This window comes from Leptonychotes weddellii, chromosome 11 (genome assembly GCF_054177405.1).
Source record: "Leptonychotes weddellii isolate Sample4059 chromosome 11, ASM5417740v2, whole genome shotgun sequence".
NCBI classification, from domain to species: Eukaryota; Metazoa; Chordata; class Mammalia; order Carnivora; family Phocidae; genus Leptonychotes; species Leptonychotes weddellii.
Genome location: NC_138379.1, coordinates 41,930,422 through 41,947,339, shown reverse-complemented (window position 1 = coordinate 41,947,339; position 16,918 = coordinate 41,930,422). Strand labels below are relative to the sequence as shown.

The following is a 16,918-nucleotide window of genomic DNA, read 5'->3' as shown; positions in this document are numbered from 1 at the left end:
CTGAGTGAGTGTGGTAGGTTGTGTCTTTCAAGGAATTTGTCCATTTCATCTAAATTGTTGATTTTATTGGTGCAAAATTGTTCATAGTATTCCCTTATGGTCCTTTTAATATCTGTAGACTCTGTAGTGATGTCATCTTTCTCATTTCTATTATTGGTATTTTGTGTCTTTCTTTGATCAGTCTGGCTAGAAGTTTATCAATTCTATCGATCTTTTTAGAGAACAGCATTTGGTTTCATTATTTTTCTTTATTGTTGGCCACAAGATTTTTGAGGCCTAAAGGCAAATCTGCTTCAAATAAATTTAGCCTTATTTTATTATGTAGAATTGGAAATAATAGGCCTCTCAGCCTATAAATTAATTCTATATGAGCATTTCCCCAAATATGTTGATGAGTAGAGTTTTAGGCCTTTCTCAGGCATCATCTGGATTCTGTTGTCCAAAATAATTTTATATTTATCTTGATGGAAGATAAAAATATACAGACTTAAAAGACGAAGCTATGTGCAGTATTTTAGTTTTGTTTTCCATCATGGAGTGAAACCTGCCAATTTCACTTATTTATAAGAAGAGAATCTGAAATGGAATTTGGAGAAACATGAATTTATAGGGTCTTATTTTTTGCCCATGTGTCACTAAGTACTTTATAAAATTTAAAGGCCCATAAAATAAGCTATGACTCAAATCCCAGGAAAGATCAATGTTTTGGGAATAAAATATAATAAGTTAACATTGGATTTTGCTTTCAAGAATTAGAAATGTTAAGCTACAAGAGACCCTATATAGAATGGTATCAACATTGGAAAAATTGTGGGTATGATAGATACACCCTAGAAAAATAGGTAATTAATGTAGGTTCTTATTTCAAGATAAAGATTTAACAAACATTAACTGTGCGGTTTCTACTGTGCCAATCACTTTACATAAGATTTGTAATCCTTCTGATAGCTATCTATCTATCCATGTATCTGTCTAGAAACCGAAGCACAGAGAGGTCAAATAATTTGTTAAAGGGCGCCTGGGTGGCTCAGTTGGTTAAGCGACTGCCTTCGGCTCAGGTCATGATCCTGGAGTCCCCGGATCGAGTCCCGCATCGGGCTCCCTGCTTGGCAGGGAGTCTGCTTCTCCCTCTGACCCTGCCCCCTCTCATGCTCTCTCTCTCTCATTCTCTCTCTCAAATAAATAAATAAAATCTTTTTTTTTTTTTAAAGATTTTATTTATTTATTTGACAGAGAGAGAGATAGTGAGAGCAGGAACACAAGCAGGGGGAGTGGGAGAGCGAGAAGCAGGTTTCCTGCCGAGCAGGGAGCCCGATGTGGGACTCGATCCCAGGACCCTGGGCCGAAGGCAGACGCTTAACCATCTGAGCCACCCAGGCGCCCAAATAAATAAAATCTTTAAAATCTTTTAAAAAAAAAATTTGTTAAAGATCAAAAATTAGTAAGTAAGACTGATATGTAAATGCAGACTTATTTTATGGGCTCAAAATATTAAAAACTTTAATGTAATTAAATTAAAATTAATTAAATTGATTAAATTAAATTAAATTGATTTATTAAATTAAAAAAATTAAATTGATATAAAACAGCTTGGATTATATCAATTTCTGCCAGTTTTCAAATGAATGGGAAGCGGGCAGACACCAGAAACTTTGAATATACCATTACTCCATTAACTGCGGTTATTTTGCCAATATTAATGGATAAATTTTAGAGTAACCAAACTGTGTGAGGGCAGCTTGGCTCCTCATACATGTGCTCACAAGGAAAGTTCATAGCTTCAAGAGGCAAATATTTTTTCTTTTTGGAATAGGACCTAGCATAGTGCTGGCATATGGTAACTGTGAGGAGAACCGTATCACACAGCCAGACCAGAGTGAGTCAATTTACAACTTGAATAAACTTCAAAAGCAAAGTTATAACTGTTGTTTTTCTCAAAGTAGGAAATAATGAAAAAGTTCTAAGAAACGCTCAAAGATTTACTCTAATGTTGAAAGAGAGGAGATGCTTTCCTATACTTCATGTTTTCGTTCATATTATACATATCTGTTCCCTTGGTATTATATTTTAAAAATAAATTTTAGGTAAAAATTTCATTTTTGTATTTTGGATGTATTTCTTTTTGAATTTGGTTCAACTATTTTAAGAAAAGGAAGCATCCTGTAATGGTATCATTTGAACTAAGCCAATTTCTTCTAGAAGCAACAAAAAAATTGCCAGATGTTGCTATTATGAAACAGTGATCTAGCATTTATAATTCATCTGACACCTGGATATACTGGCGTAAACAATGGCTTTTTATATGATGAGGCAGTTCTAATTTAAGATAGTGCTTCATCTGTTTTCTTTGTAATTCTACTAGTACTAATGGACAAGTCTAGGCAAATTTCCATAGACTGTCTTTTGGCATTCAGCATGTTAGAAATGGTTAATAAGCAGTGAACACATTCCACCTGGGAGTTTCGCTTGCTGCTGCATAATTCTGCACTTTTTTTTTTTTAAATGTTGTTGGGCCTGGCTCTGTTTTGTGCCCCTGAGAGACTGAGGACAGCAGTAATTCGAATTGTCTGGCAAACGTTGGAGTCATGTAAAGCACTAGTGTTCATTTGAAAGGTATTCAAAGAAGGCGTTTTCTAATGCCTAAAACTAGTAATGTAGGAGATGATGAAACACTACCTTATAATTAAGTCAGCAAGAGTCAGAAGCACTATTTGTTAACTACAGTCCTCTACAGTCTTCTGTTTTTGAATGAATAAACAATCCCTTTTCAGCACAAAGTAATTTGCTCCCCCAAAGCTGATACCTATCATAGCCAAGCATCCTTTAAATACTGCAATTAAGGTCATATGCTTGCTTTGCCATGACTTGCCTCTGCTCAGGTTATTATGTGTGAGGGTACTAAGGCAAAAGAGGGTTCAGGCAAATTTTTAAAAATTCATATTTTAATTTAAAAAATTTTAACGTTTGGGCGCCTGAGTGACTCAGTCAAGCTAGGTGTCCAACTGTTGATTTTGGCTCAGGTCATGATCTCAGAGTTGTGAGATCGAGCCCTGCGTCAGGCTCCATGCTCAGTGGGGAGTCTGCTTCTCTCTCTCTCTCTCTCTCTCTTTCTCTCTCCCTCTGGTCCTCCCCCCCACTCGCACCCTCTCTCCCTAAAATAAATAAATCTTTTTAAAAAAATATTTTATTCATTTATATGTGAGAGAGAGAGAGTACAAGCAGGGGGAGCGGCAGGCAGAGGGAGAAGCAGACTCCCTGCTGAGAAGGGAGCCCGATGCGGGGCTCGATCCCAGGACCCTGGGATCATGACCTGAGCCGAAGGCAGACGCTTAACTGACTGAGCCACCCCGGTGTCCCAATAAATAAATCTTTAAAAAAAATCTATAAAAAATTTTAATGTGGTACAATCACATTTAAATTAATACTAAAGGAGTCTTTAGGCCCTGAACAATATTATCTTCTACAGTTTGTGAAGCATTCATCTACAAATAACTGAGCTATCACTAAAGCTCAATTTATACAGAACATTTGAATTTTAACTCATCATTTAAAATAAAAAGCTCCTAGAAATCAAACATACATCCTAAGGTGTTTTAGATTAACATATCATTTTAGCATCTATTGTAATGTATTCTAAAGACAACAGGAATATAATTTATACTTCACTTTTGTTTATATTAAGTTACTTTGTTTACACCACTTAAGGGGTACTCACACAATACAGGTTACTTTCCAATTCTAGATCACACTCCTACCTACCCCCAACCATAAAATATAAATATTCCATATCAAGTAATTATTATTATACTTGGGGTAGAATGATATTCTCATTTTCGAGGACAATATGTCTTCTATGAGAACCTCCCATCTCTTACTGACTGTTAGTGCCGCCTTTTGCTGATTCTCATGTTTAGGGATGCAGAATTCTGCAAGTTGAACATGGATATTTAACATATTTAATAGTGCATTTAACTTAAGCCAAATTAGGCCATACATACTCAGCACCCTGCAACTCTCCCTTAATTAAAGGAAAGTAATTTTTATAAGGCAAAAAACCTAAAAGGAGGTGGGGAGAATGGGAAGAGAGACAGTAGCAGGTCAAGAAAATTCAGCACATTTATGAACGATGGAAAATAGAAGGAAGAATAGCAATAAATGATAGAAGATGAGAAGCTACATTGGGATGCTTATAGGATGAAAATGATTTGAGAAGGTAACAGCTTGCCCTTTAAACCCGGAAAGGCTCAGGACTCAGAGGTCCAAGAGCTGAGTAACATATATGGGGGTGAAATGGGAGCCAAAAATGAGGACTAGGTGTAAGTCTATAGAGGAAGTGGTGAGATCTCCAGCGTCCTTTCCGACCCCATGTAGTCATGTGATTGCCTCCTTGAAAGCAAGGGATTAGAAGTTTGTCCTCTGGAAAAAACAAACTTGATGAGCTCTGGACTTGGGAACGGCTGGGTTAGTGATGAGGCTTGAAACTGAAAATAGCATAGAAAAAGAAAAAATCTGCACACTTAAGAGGGATCTCCCTGGACCTATTTCCTGCCCTATTTCTAAAGAGCAGGCAGCCAGGCTTTTAAGTATTTTCTGGGCACCAGACTGACAAATTTTTCTCTGGAGAAACTAGATAGCTGCTCTTTTCTTTTTCTGGAATTCCAGTTAACTGAGCTGTTCGACTTACTAATTAAAATTCTGTTTTTCCAGTCATTGATATATAATTTACATATAATAAAATTTCTCTATTTACAGCATACAGGCTGACTGATTAGCTTTGGTCATTTGTGTAATCACCACCACAATTATGACAGAACAGTTCCCTCATCCTAAAAAGTTTGGTCATGCCCCTTCAGTGTCCCTGACCACTGGTACCAAGCAACCGCTGATCTGTTTTCTGTCACTACAGTTTTGCCTTTTGTAGAATTTTCTATAAATGAAATCATAAAGTGTGTAGTTGCTTTTACCTGCCTCCCCAAATCTCTGCCAGTTATACTGAGAAATAATTGACATACATCACTGTGTAAGTTTAAGGTAGACAGCCTAGTGCATTTGGTAAGCAATATAAGGTAATAAGCAAGGTAATAAGAAGTGCTTTCATGAAGAACTCATATGCTTTCACCTATCTAGATGTGAGAAAAAGATGCTTGCTCCTCTCCCTGGTCCCAGCTAAGCTTTCTGTTTCAGAGACAATGGGCTCCAAATGTCTCTCTCATCTATCTGCCAAAAGGAGTATGAAATGAAAAGGCTCATATTCAAATAGTAAACAAATACACCATTTGCTGCAAAGATTTAAAATGTAAGCTCAACCTTGTAACCATCTTCTCCAGATGCTGCTCGGACAGAATTCATTGAAATTATTCAATAGATCTTTTCTTTAAGAAGCTCATTAGAGCAATCAAAAATAACCACCAGAGTGTGTGTATGTGGGGAATGGGGTAGGGGTGGGGGGATGAAAAGTCACTGCTAATGGGTATAGAGTTTCTTTTAGGAGTGGTAACATGTTCTAAAATTGATTGTGGCAATTACACAACTGTGAATATACTAACAACTATTGAATTGTATAAATTTTAAATAAATGAAAAATTATGTAGTGAATTAATAAAGCTGATCAAATGATTAACAGGATAAAAAACCAAACCAAAACAAAACCCATACACCAACTAGGCCTCTTTAGAAGACCTAGTTTCAGTTCTGGTTCCTGAAAACATTTCCACCTCTCCTTCCAATAGATACCTGAGGCCAATCTATTTCAAAGAGGCTCACTGTTCTGACAAATACGTTTGACATGCCAGAACCCATTCATCGTTGTGGTGCAGATGAAACAAAGCTGGAAATGTCAACCTTGCTTTTCTTAGGCCAATTTAGCAAACCCAGTGCCCTGCAATTCTGAAGCCCAATTCTGATTCAGACCCCATTAGGAAGTTTATATCTGATGTGCCTGAGATGAGGGCAGGAGGGAGCCTAGAGCATTCAAATCTCCCTATCCCCCTGCTCCCCCTGGGTTTGACTGGATTATATACCTGGGTTTCTGTCTGGTCTCTTGATTAGCCCTGATTAGGTCACTAAGTAGAACCGAGCCAGTGTTCTCAATCTCCAGGCTTGCTTGATTGGGCCCCGATTCTTTCTCAGGGGTTAGGCTCTACCTTCTATAGTCCTAGGCACAAGCTAAGATCCTCCCAAATTGGGAAGACCACCTGCTGGATTTCAGGCCCTGCCATCATCTAGAGATTTTTGCTGTTCTACCATAGACCAAACCTTCCTGGACAACAAACCCAAGTGTGCCCCTCTTCTTGGGAGATGATAATTTAGAATGCTGGCCACTTCACACGGGGCCAGCCCAATTGCCAACTCAGCTCTCCTAGTTTTAGAAACCAACTAGTTCTTTTTCTTCTCTATTCCCAGGAATCCACTGCTAAGATTTCAGCAAGTCTTATGGCTGAGTCCATCAGAGTCAAGACATGAAGATACCAGGCACAGAACTGCAATGCGCGATAAATGCTAGTTCTTTTCTTTCCTTCATATCAAGTCAATTTAAGTTTGCTCTACTTACCTGGTGTACACAGTCTAAGAACTGCAGGAAGATTGGAGTAAAACCACTACCCTGACAGTTGAGGGTCAAGCTGCTCCGCTGACTGAATTTATGACCAAAAGAGAGCCATTCTTTTTCGACCAACATCCGGAAGCCTTCAAGTGTCCTATAAAAGGGATCACTGAGTAACTGAACCAGGGATGTCACCTAGGGCACAAGCAGGATGGATACTTCATTACTTTCAGTCCTGAAAAAATTTTGTTACTAAGGCAGGCAAAGTCACCTGAACAGCAAATTTGTTCACTAACTGCCCCAGGACAGCCAATCAGATTAATTCTGCAAACTTTCCACAGTAAAAACAAAACCTCAAATTCATTTTGGCTACATATTTTCTTTCAGGGACTTATGATTTTAATCTTTATTTGAACAGTGTGCTGTCTGCAGCCCTCTCCTACAAGTTAATTAATACGGCTAGCGGGTCAGTTCAAACCTATTATCTACTTTTTGGCAGGTATAGATTAACATCTTACCTAGTTTATATTTACACTTTCCTTTTTTCACTCTGGAGTTGGTAAAGGAGGGGCTTATTGAAAGCCAAGGAAAAGACTGACAAAACCCAAGAAGGATGGTCCATGTCCTACCCTCTGATCAAGGGCTCCATTTGGATGCTCGCATGGTGTATCTGTCATGTGGGAGCCTGATGCCCTGGGCCAGAGCTCCAGCTTATGTAGTGCCTGGAAGCTCAGGGCACAGAGCTCTCTGATGGATACTAAGTGGTTTTTAACATAGGACTTTCTCTATCTATAAACACATTAGTCATTATACAAAAGATTCATCTGCAGAGTTTAAAAACAACAGGATTTAAATATAAATCTAAAACTAAGTATATAAAACTATGTTTTAATAGTTTACTTGTGCAGTGATGTCCCAGCCTTCCTCCAAACAGACCAAAGCTGAGGAACCATTCTCAAGTACTTCTGATACGACCACAGCCAGCTGCATAATCCTGTGAAGCTAAGAGACAGGAAAGGAGGCCACAATTAGACCAGGCACTTCCTGAGCATCACGAACAGACAGACTCATTATCAACCTTAGATAACGAAACAAGTTAGGGATAAAGTATTTGGACAAAAGAACATAAGTTTTAAATGCTTAAAGTTCTTTGTCAAAATCAAGATGAAATAATGACATGATTTAAAAGTAGACATATTTTATTTTATTCTATTTTATTTTTTTTAAAGATTTTATTTATTCACTTGACAGAGAGAGAGAGACAGAGAGAGAGCGGGAACACAAGCAGGGGGAGTGGGAGAGGGAGAAGTAGGCCTCCCGTGGAGCAGGGAGCCCGATGCGGGGCTCGATCCCTCATGACCTGAGCTGAAGGCAGACGCTTAACGACTGAGCCGCTCAGGCACCCCAAAAGTAGACATAGTTTAAAACAATGTGTTTGAATAATGGACAATGAAATAAACTGGCCGTACATGATCCCCCCCAAGTAGAAGAGCTATGGAATTCCATAGAGTGGAAGAGACAGAGGGTCTAAGTGGCCCTACGAACACTTAGGACTTAAAATGTGTTTTTCTATGATGTAGTCAATTCTACTTCAGATACTCTTAATTTTTCTGTAATTAGATAGGAGGATGGTTGCACAACTCTGTGAATATACTAAAAAGCACTGAATTGTACACTTTAAAGGGCTGAATTTTATGACAAATGAATTTTATCTTTTAAAAGACACTCTTATTTGTCTGCACTGTGTATTCAATGGGAAGAAAACTTATATTTGTGCTCAGCCTTTTAAGCCAAATTAGCAGACTCAAGTCCCTAATGAACAACTAGGTTGTGAGCAGAGCATACATATTCAAAACCAATTGTGTATTATAGATTAAAACTATATTTTAAGCATCACTTGATATAATTTGTAGAATGAATCCAACTGTCAACTAACATAAAACAAAATAACACCCGCCCCCATATTTTAAACAGAGCTGGGCTATTTTAAACCCAGGAACAAGGCACATATCCTCTCCAGCAATGGGAAGCTTCTCACTCACTGTTCTATAACACAGCCATTACCAGGCTTGAATTCTCTTGGGCTTAGCATTTACTCTGAGTTAACTTTGAAAATGCCAATATCCCAAGTGGGGCAATATTTTCCACTGTTTTTAGTCACCAACTTCTGGTACAGACCCACTTTGGAGTAAGAAGCAGAACACACAATGTACAGAAACAGACAGATATGTTGGGTGGTGGGAACAGTTTGGGGCTGAGGCTCATAGCTTAGGGACAGAATGGAGTTTTGATCAGCTCCTTCCACGGGTATTCAAAAGTATCCTGAACTGCCATAATAGGCATTAACATAACCTGATCTAGATTTATAACTAATTGTATATGCGGCTGGGTTTTTTTTTTTTTTTTTTTTAATAGTTTAAGTATCTTGAGAATAGTCACTGCCCTGGGTACTCCCATTATTTCCTGGCTTATGGAAAACAAGAGAGAGGCAGGAAGCTTGGAGGCAGATAGGAACAGGGGATGAGAGGGGCTGGGAACTCCTAAAGGGGGCAAAGGAATAATGGGCATAGCATCAGTGGCCTAAAGACAAGGCTGAAGGGTATACTGCAGAGATGCTCTTGGCCAAATGTCTGCATCAGTGTCTAAAACATGCATGTCATAAATACCTTTCTTCTGTGGTTTGGAAGAAATGAGGGTTATGTGTGCTGGCGTATCTATTTCTCCTTAATTTCTCAATAAGAGTTTAATTAAAAACATCCCAAGCTTGACTGAGCTGAAGAAAGGATATGCAGTTTTTCCTAAACCTTAGGTAGGCTTAGGGCATCCAATGACCTTGGTGGCTAGTCTGAGGGTTAATCTAAAATCTAGACACACGGAAAAGGCAGAGACACATGGGAGGTGAGAAAGTAAGAGGGAAAGGCTCTTGGAGTGATCTAGAAATCACGTTCTGTCCTGGATCCTCACTCTGCTGACAACAGAGCAGCAGTCCTATAAATATTTGTTGATTAAATTTATTGCATGTCAAAAAGTTCCCATCTAACAATAAAGACCTCCTCTTTAGCATCCTATGAAGACCAAGTTTCAATGATAGAGAGATGAAAGCCCAGGGATGAAGAATTCTAGACCCATCATCTAGATCACATGGTTTCCTGGAACTGGAAAGCCTTTATGGAGGGCATACAAGAAGGGGAGAGGGTCAGGTAGTGGGGGAACACAATATTTTTCCCCTCAAATATCAATTCTGTATATCCAATTGGACTTCTCTTTCCTTGAGTTATAAGATGAGCCGCTCCAGACATTACCTGTGGGAACCACTCAGAGTCTCCCAGGGCTTTCAGGAAGGTCACGTCTGAGTCAGTAGGGATGGTGCTTGGGACACAAGCCCTCATCAGTTTTTTAAAACTGGCTTTAACTTGTCGGATGTCATGAAATTCAACAGGAACAAACTCACAATTTAAAGCAAATTCTAGCTTGAAGTTCTGTGGGTGAAGATGAAGAGAATTAGGCAGATGAAGTGCTATAGGTAAAAGAGCACTGTTTTTAACAGGGCAATACTTAATGATGTACAGTTAATTGAGGCCAAGTAGCTACAGAGGTTGCAGAGGTCAAGAAAGTCAATCTTATGTGGCTAATTTGTCAGTATTACTGGAAAGAGCCATTTGTAAGGTCTTGTGGTTTGACTTGGCTTGCTGTCATTCTGAGAATTTGGAGAGACTACTGGTAGGCTGGAACCTGATGGAATTTATAACACCATATATAAGCCAATTGTAAGGCCATGAGCCTGGAAGTCTAAAGAGGAACCAGTGACATGTGGACAGCATGATTAATCCAAAACTGTAAACTAAGTCTCCCCAAGATATACACTGTAATGAAAAGGTAATATACTGTTGAGGTTCCAGAACTCTACAAATTAAAGTTTGTAGACATACACATATTTGTTTCTTATTATGCAAATAAAAATTAGTCATTGAAAAAAAAAAGTAGAGATAAACATTGAGAAGGAAATAAAAATCACTACCTCACTACCCTAAGACAGCCCTAACATTGTAGTTACTCTTTTAAAGGTAATAATACAAAATTTTATATATAGTAAAATCTGAAAGGTTTTGTGATTTCTAGCTTTGGGACAGTATTTTTTCCACTCAATATGACACATGTATCAATCTCTATTTATTTGAATACTTTTATCATTTACATCTTTAATCCATATGAAATTTATTCCACACAAGGTTGTATTTGTAATTTAAAAATGCTAAACTGATGGTCCTTTGGTCTATTTTGTTTTGATAATCTAGTTGCCTAGTTCTGAAGATTTAAAAGTTCTCAACCTTTTCGTATCAAAGAATGAATTAGTTTTCTCACATTTCTCTGTGCTTTCTTCACATTCTGCCAAAATTACTCTATTGGATTATTTGCTTTTCTGAGAGTAAAACTGCTTTCTGGAGATTGGGCATATAACAATGTGAATGTTAACACTACTGAACTGTACACATTAATATGGTAAATTTATGTTATTTGTATTTTATCACAATTAAAAAAAAACTGTTGCCAAGGACTTATGCATAGGGTCTGTTTAATGTTTTATATTGGTTATTTTAGAGTATTTTTAAAAAGGTATATTAAAGTTTTAAACTAAAAAGCAAAAACTCCTAATTCTTTTTTTAAAATAGCATTTCTAATATGTATTAAGGAAAAAAAAGTTTCGAAAAAAAGCTTCTTTGTCTTAATAATTCCTCTTTTAAAAAGGAAGCTACCCTAAAGAAATAATCTAAAATGTAGAAACAAAACGCCACTGAATTGTATCTCAATAAAAAAATAAAAAACTATATGCTTGTAAATGGGACTGCAATTTTACATATAGAAGATAGATGTAAAAATCCAACAATATGGGATGCCATGTAGTGATTAAAGTAATTATGAAGACTATTATACAACATGGAAACATGTTCTTGAGATAAGTTCTTATCTGTTAGTTTTTTTTTAAAACTTGTAACAGATAAAAGATAGTTTACTTTCCAGGAAAACCAGGTTCCTTTCCACTTCTCAACTGTACATGAGCTAGGTATGCTTATCTTATGAACCAGGAACTATCAACCACAGTGTTGACACACCCTAGGTCATAAGGAATTTGTTTCTAAGTATAAGGTATTAAAGTATGTAAATTGAAAAAGGTAAATAAGGGCAATTCAAGATTATTTAGAATAGGTCATTCTCTACTTACTTACTTTCCTCTATGTCTCCTTTGTGGGGAGAAGAAAGTGTTGGGCTGCAGCTAGACAGCACTGTGCTAGCCAGAATGTGGCACACATCAGACAGATAAGGACCTACACTCTGCAGATACAACTGAATAAATAAAAAGGAAAGCTTGAATGGAATATACAGAAATCCTAATAATTACTGTGCCGGGATGGTAGAATTATGTTTTTAAAATATAATACCTTGTGGATAAAAGAAAGAAAAAGAAAGAAGGAAGGAGAGAGATGGGGGAAAGGGAGGGAGGGAAGGAGAAAAAGGAAGCTGAGTCGCAAGAAGTCAGTCCTTCTTACTCATATATGCATGATCACACAGCTCATCTGAGGACTGACGTGCAAAGGCAATGGTAGAGGTGAGAATTTAGGAGACAAATCTTGGAGAGTGATTCAGGTCATGAATAAGTGGTGTGTTGAAGTGTGGAAAGTCTGTGCTCTGGGAAAGATACTGGTGCCAAAGAGGCTGGACAGGCAGCCCTGGGTTACTGTTGAATATTTTCTGGATATAAAGTTTTCTGCTGTATCAGAAGACACATGTGCATACTTAAAAACTGAGCATTACCCAGCAGTTTCATGCCCTCTACCCTAAAGGTTGTGACTAAGTGATTGCAGCAGGCCTGGCAGTGGGAGAAGAGCGAGCAAAGCCAGCTTGCCAGAGAAGAGATGACTCAGTCACTGGCATCTTGAGAAGTAAGCGTGTGGGATCCTGCTCACAGCCCCGGCTCCACAGTTCAACTGAAGGTCTGTCTAGATTGCCCAGTGCTGACTGGAGCACTGGGCTAAACTTTAAGGGGATTTCTGAATTAACAAATACTTTTATTTCCCACAAACCTATCAGTGGTAATGAATTTATTTTGTAATGTACGAATTGCTAAAACAAACCCGAGGAATAGTTGCTTTTGGAGGTAGAGACTATCTTTACAATTTATAGGACCTGAGCATAGTCTTTAGCTCTTCAGATAATCATTTAAAAGTAAGAATAAAGTTGATTAGCATCTAATAGTTTGAAATTTCTGACTTGCCTTAGGACATGTGTCTCTGTATACACAGCCCTGCAAAGTTTTTAAAAAGTTAAGCTTAGAAAACAGTCTTGGCCTTCCCTTGTCTCCATATGCAGTGCCATAGTCTTCTTTTCACTCTCCTACCTTCCTGTAGCTTTCTTTATCAATAGGGATCTATTTTGCCAAGGGCACAGATTCCTATGGAAGCTGAACTAAGACAATGGAAAAACACAGCCTGAATGAGCCTTATTTCTTTTTTGTAGGTACAGTTCCTAATATTCCTGATGTTTGATTTTTTTAAGTATATTTAGAAATACATACATACATATCTATGAGCTAAAAAAAATTTTTGAGATTATTAACTCCAGGTTAAGAATCTATGCTGTAAAACGACATTTCTAGAAAAGCTGGTTTGAGATAAGTTTTATAAACTGCCTTCATCTATCCATAAAGCTTCCAAGTGAGAAAAAGAAATCTTACCCTTAGTTGCGACTTTTCACCAAATATATAAAGGGCCGCTTGGCGTTTCGAGAGCTGGTTTTGCAGGTAGGTGCTGTTACTAAAGGAGGTCGAGTGGTCCCTGCCTGCCAGCCGGGCACCAACATCAATGAAAGATGTTGGAGAGCTGATCAGGCGAGTGCTAGAGCGAAGACTTGCCCATACACCTTCACAAAAGCCAAAATAATTGAGTGAGATAATCTGATGTGGGAATGCCACAGAATAGGGAAAAAGATGCATGCTCTGTAGGTACAGTTTTAGAGGTAATAGCAAATTAATTCATCTAAGTAATCATGGATCATATTGGTCATTTGTAGTTAACTTTTGCAACATATAAGCATTATTCAATACAGCATTTCCATATCACACAATCTTAGGGTTGGAGGGATCTAAGAAGTCACCCAAGTCAATCATATTTTTGCATTTTGATGTAAAGTCAGTACTTATAAATGAATGCTGAGATCATAAATAGAAAGAGTGCATGACACAGGGAAACAAAAAAATGTGGGCAGAAGGCAACAATGAGATAACACGGAGTGACTCAGTTTCTCAGGGTTTCATGAAAGAAGTAAGGAACACTTCCCTGCTTTAGCCTGTCAACACAACAATAAATGTACATTAAGTAATAAATTAGAACTTTACTATACCTACTAAAATCAGAGGCTGGATTTAGAATTAATATTTGTGTGTCATGCCAAAATGACATAATTTTAAACCAGCAAACATTATATTCTCATCTTTTTGTCCCAGTATCCATGAAAAATAGTAAGAAGTTATAAATTTAGTAATGTGCATTTCACTGATACTTAGGAGGTTTTATTTAAAATTTCAGTCAAAAGCAGATGTCTTCTAAGGGAAAGGCCAAAGCTAAGCTGCTAGAAGAATCTCATGTTATAAACTGACCTTACTTATATTAATTAGAGAAATCAAGAATTTCCACATGCAAGTGAAGAGTAAATATTCAGTATCTAAACACAAAGGCAAATATTAAGCCTCAAACTTTGACTAACACTGTAGTACCTTCAAAACAACAGAGCCCCTTAGAAAGGTCCATATGGTGTTCATGCTGTTGATGGGGTCATTGGGGTATAGGACACTGCCACTGCTTCCCTAAAGTGAGGTTTCTTCTCTAGATTTAGAAAGGCTCTTTGAGAAGCTTCATTTAATATTTGCCAAATGTTAAATTAATCCATGTTTCTAGGTGACCGGAAGTCACCATAATGTTTGTCTCATCTGCTTTGCTCTTTATAAGCATTTATAGGGTTAGGAGACTGGTTCCCAAGAAACTTTTGTAGGTGATTTCTGCTTAACATGGATGAATCTTTCTACGTAACCTATGAGTTCATCTTAGATATTATGGGAAGTGTTTATAAATGGAATCAGAGCAAATTCAGAATGTGGATGAAAATAAAGGACATAATTTGACAAACAAATGTGAAAAAAGTCACTTGTAACAAATATGCTTTCATATGAAGATGGTTAAAAAGAGTGACACATCAGGACAGATAATACAGTACCTTGATTATGGACTCTTCCCTTAGTTGAAGATTTGGGATTTGACTGAGTAAAACATTTATCTCTGTACCCAAGCACTGGTAAGTGAGATTAAAGACAGAAGGAGGAATGAAATGTAGATAGCAGCAAACATCAGAGCAAATTGAGTAAGAGAAGAATAGGTTATTTAATTTTTGAAATTAAGTTAACATAGGGGGAAAATGTAAATATAATAAAAGTAGAAAATATGATTAACAAAAAGCTGCACAGTCACACAAAAAAGATGAACTGAGCGCCTGTTAAATGAAATGTCAGCACCTGATTATAAATATTATAAGCACAATGAAATGGACAGCACAGCAGAGTGCCACGAACAAATTATACCAAATGGAATAAGCTTTTGAAGATTGTCATTTGGTGAGAAACAAATTTATATAATAAAATTAAGGAATTGGGGGCGGGGTGTAAACGTTAGGAATGCATTGGCCCTAGTATTTAAGGAGGTTGATGGATTGGCAAATGCTACGTGTTGTACAACACGTTTGTTCTTTGAGCAAGGTCATCACATCAGGAATGAAGCTCTCGTAACCATTTGGAATAACTAAGGGCATGTTTTTGCAGTACAGCATCAAGCATTGCCACACTATCTTTTTTCCTTTTCATTTTGAAATTATGTTTATTTTTAATAGATGGTATGAGCAGCAAAAATTCATGATCCTGTGACAATCCCCAACGCCACTAAAAAATACAGCTTGTGATAACTGAAGTAATGACTTCTCCTAAAATCCCTACTTGCACCAAAATGATAGGCAGTATTAGAGATAATACTTTTGTAATTTGAGTAATATTGTTTTTTCCCCCGACAGAAAAACAGTGCTCCGTGACTGTGGCAAACTTCAGCTGGGAGTGACAACAGCAGTGAGTGGTAGGTCACAGTTCTATTATTGCCTGAGCAAAGGAACTGCTCAAGTCAATTAGGGAAAATGATTTTGCATTTATTCAGGATTGAAAATGTTAACAGCAGTATTATTAAGCTATATATTACAAAACTGCATATGACATAGTTTGATAAAAGAAAAATCATTAGCGGTGTTTTTTCATTTCTGCCTCACTCTTTTAGAAAAAATGAAGGGCATTAATGGCTTTAGTGGCCAAAGGAATTCAGAAAGCTAAGGGTTGTGGAGGCACTGGCTAATTGCACACAAGGAATTCTACTGCAAGACAGAACAAAGACCATGGGACAACATGGTAAAGGCACAAGGCCTCCTGTGTGCTGGCCAGCTCCTCTCCTTTCTGCTAAGGTTTTGAGATTTCCTAAAGGAATATGGGACCCTAAATGCTTATAGTGAAGTTTGACTGGTTGGTTCCTGATTCTGAGATGCTATTCCCTGAACATCTACCACTTTTGTATGTTAGTCTCTTTGCCCGGAACTAATTCTCACATTTCTTTACCTGACAAACTCCTTATCCCTCAAGATCCAGGAACAATGTGAACTCCTCTGAAAAGCATTTCACTGTCCCCAGGGTTGTAGACAGCTCTATTTGAACTGTGATCACACTGCACTGTGATTATTTTGCACATTTTATTCTACTAGATTTTGTGCTCCAAAGGGTAAGGACCTTAATATTTATTGTTGTATTCATGCTGGGAGCCTAACATGTAGGTACTAAAAACAGTTGTTGATTATTTTCTTTTGAAAATTGATACATTTGGAGTTGTTGTGGTCCTTCTACTGTATCTTCAACTCTGATTATTTGCCCCGAGAGAATGAAAAGAGGGGTATTAACTAATAAAAAAAATTAAGCACTTCCCCAAATAGAGGCTCATTAATGAAAAACTGCCAAGTGTTCATCACATAGCTGAAAATCAACAATGAGCACATGGCCTGTACTGATATGGGGCCAGGAGAGGGCTTTGAGGACTGTAATCCCATCTGGCAGTCATGTTAACCAAAGGCATTACACCCCCCCTTAGTGGTTTCTGTAATCACTTTAGTAGGTCAAGCTGGTATTTTTAAAAAAGTGAAATAGATTAGAATTTGAAAATACTATGTACACTGCATGTGGTACAGATAAATATTATTTCATGAAACTTCTGTTTTAGTATATATACATTTTGCATTGTGACTTAGTGT

At 37.5% G+C, this 16,918-nt stretch overlaps 1 protein-coding gene across 3 annotated transcripts in view; it reads right to left on the bottom strand.

Annotated features, from left to right (window-relative positions):
• The window catches only part of SBF2 (SET binding factor 2), a 434,906-nt gene that overhangs the window by 20,280 nt on the left and 397,708 nt on the right, over positions 1-16,918 (bottom strand). For all 3 annotated transcript variants that reach the window (XM_081797377.1, XM_081797378.1, XM_081797375.1), the window contains 4 exons: positions 13,272-13,456; positions 9,844-10,020; positions 7,442-7,543; positions 6,551-6,736 (listed from right to left, as the gene is read on the bottom strand). In XM_081797377.1, the coding sequence (XP_081653503.1) occupies positions 6,551-6,736; positions 7,442-7,543; positions 9,844-10,020; positions 13,272-13,456 (650 nt within the window). The remainder of the gene's footprint in view (positions 1-6,550; positions 6,737-7,441; positions 7,544-9,843; positions 10,021-13,271; positions 13,457-16,918) is intronic.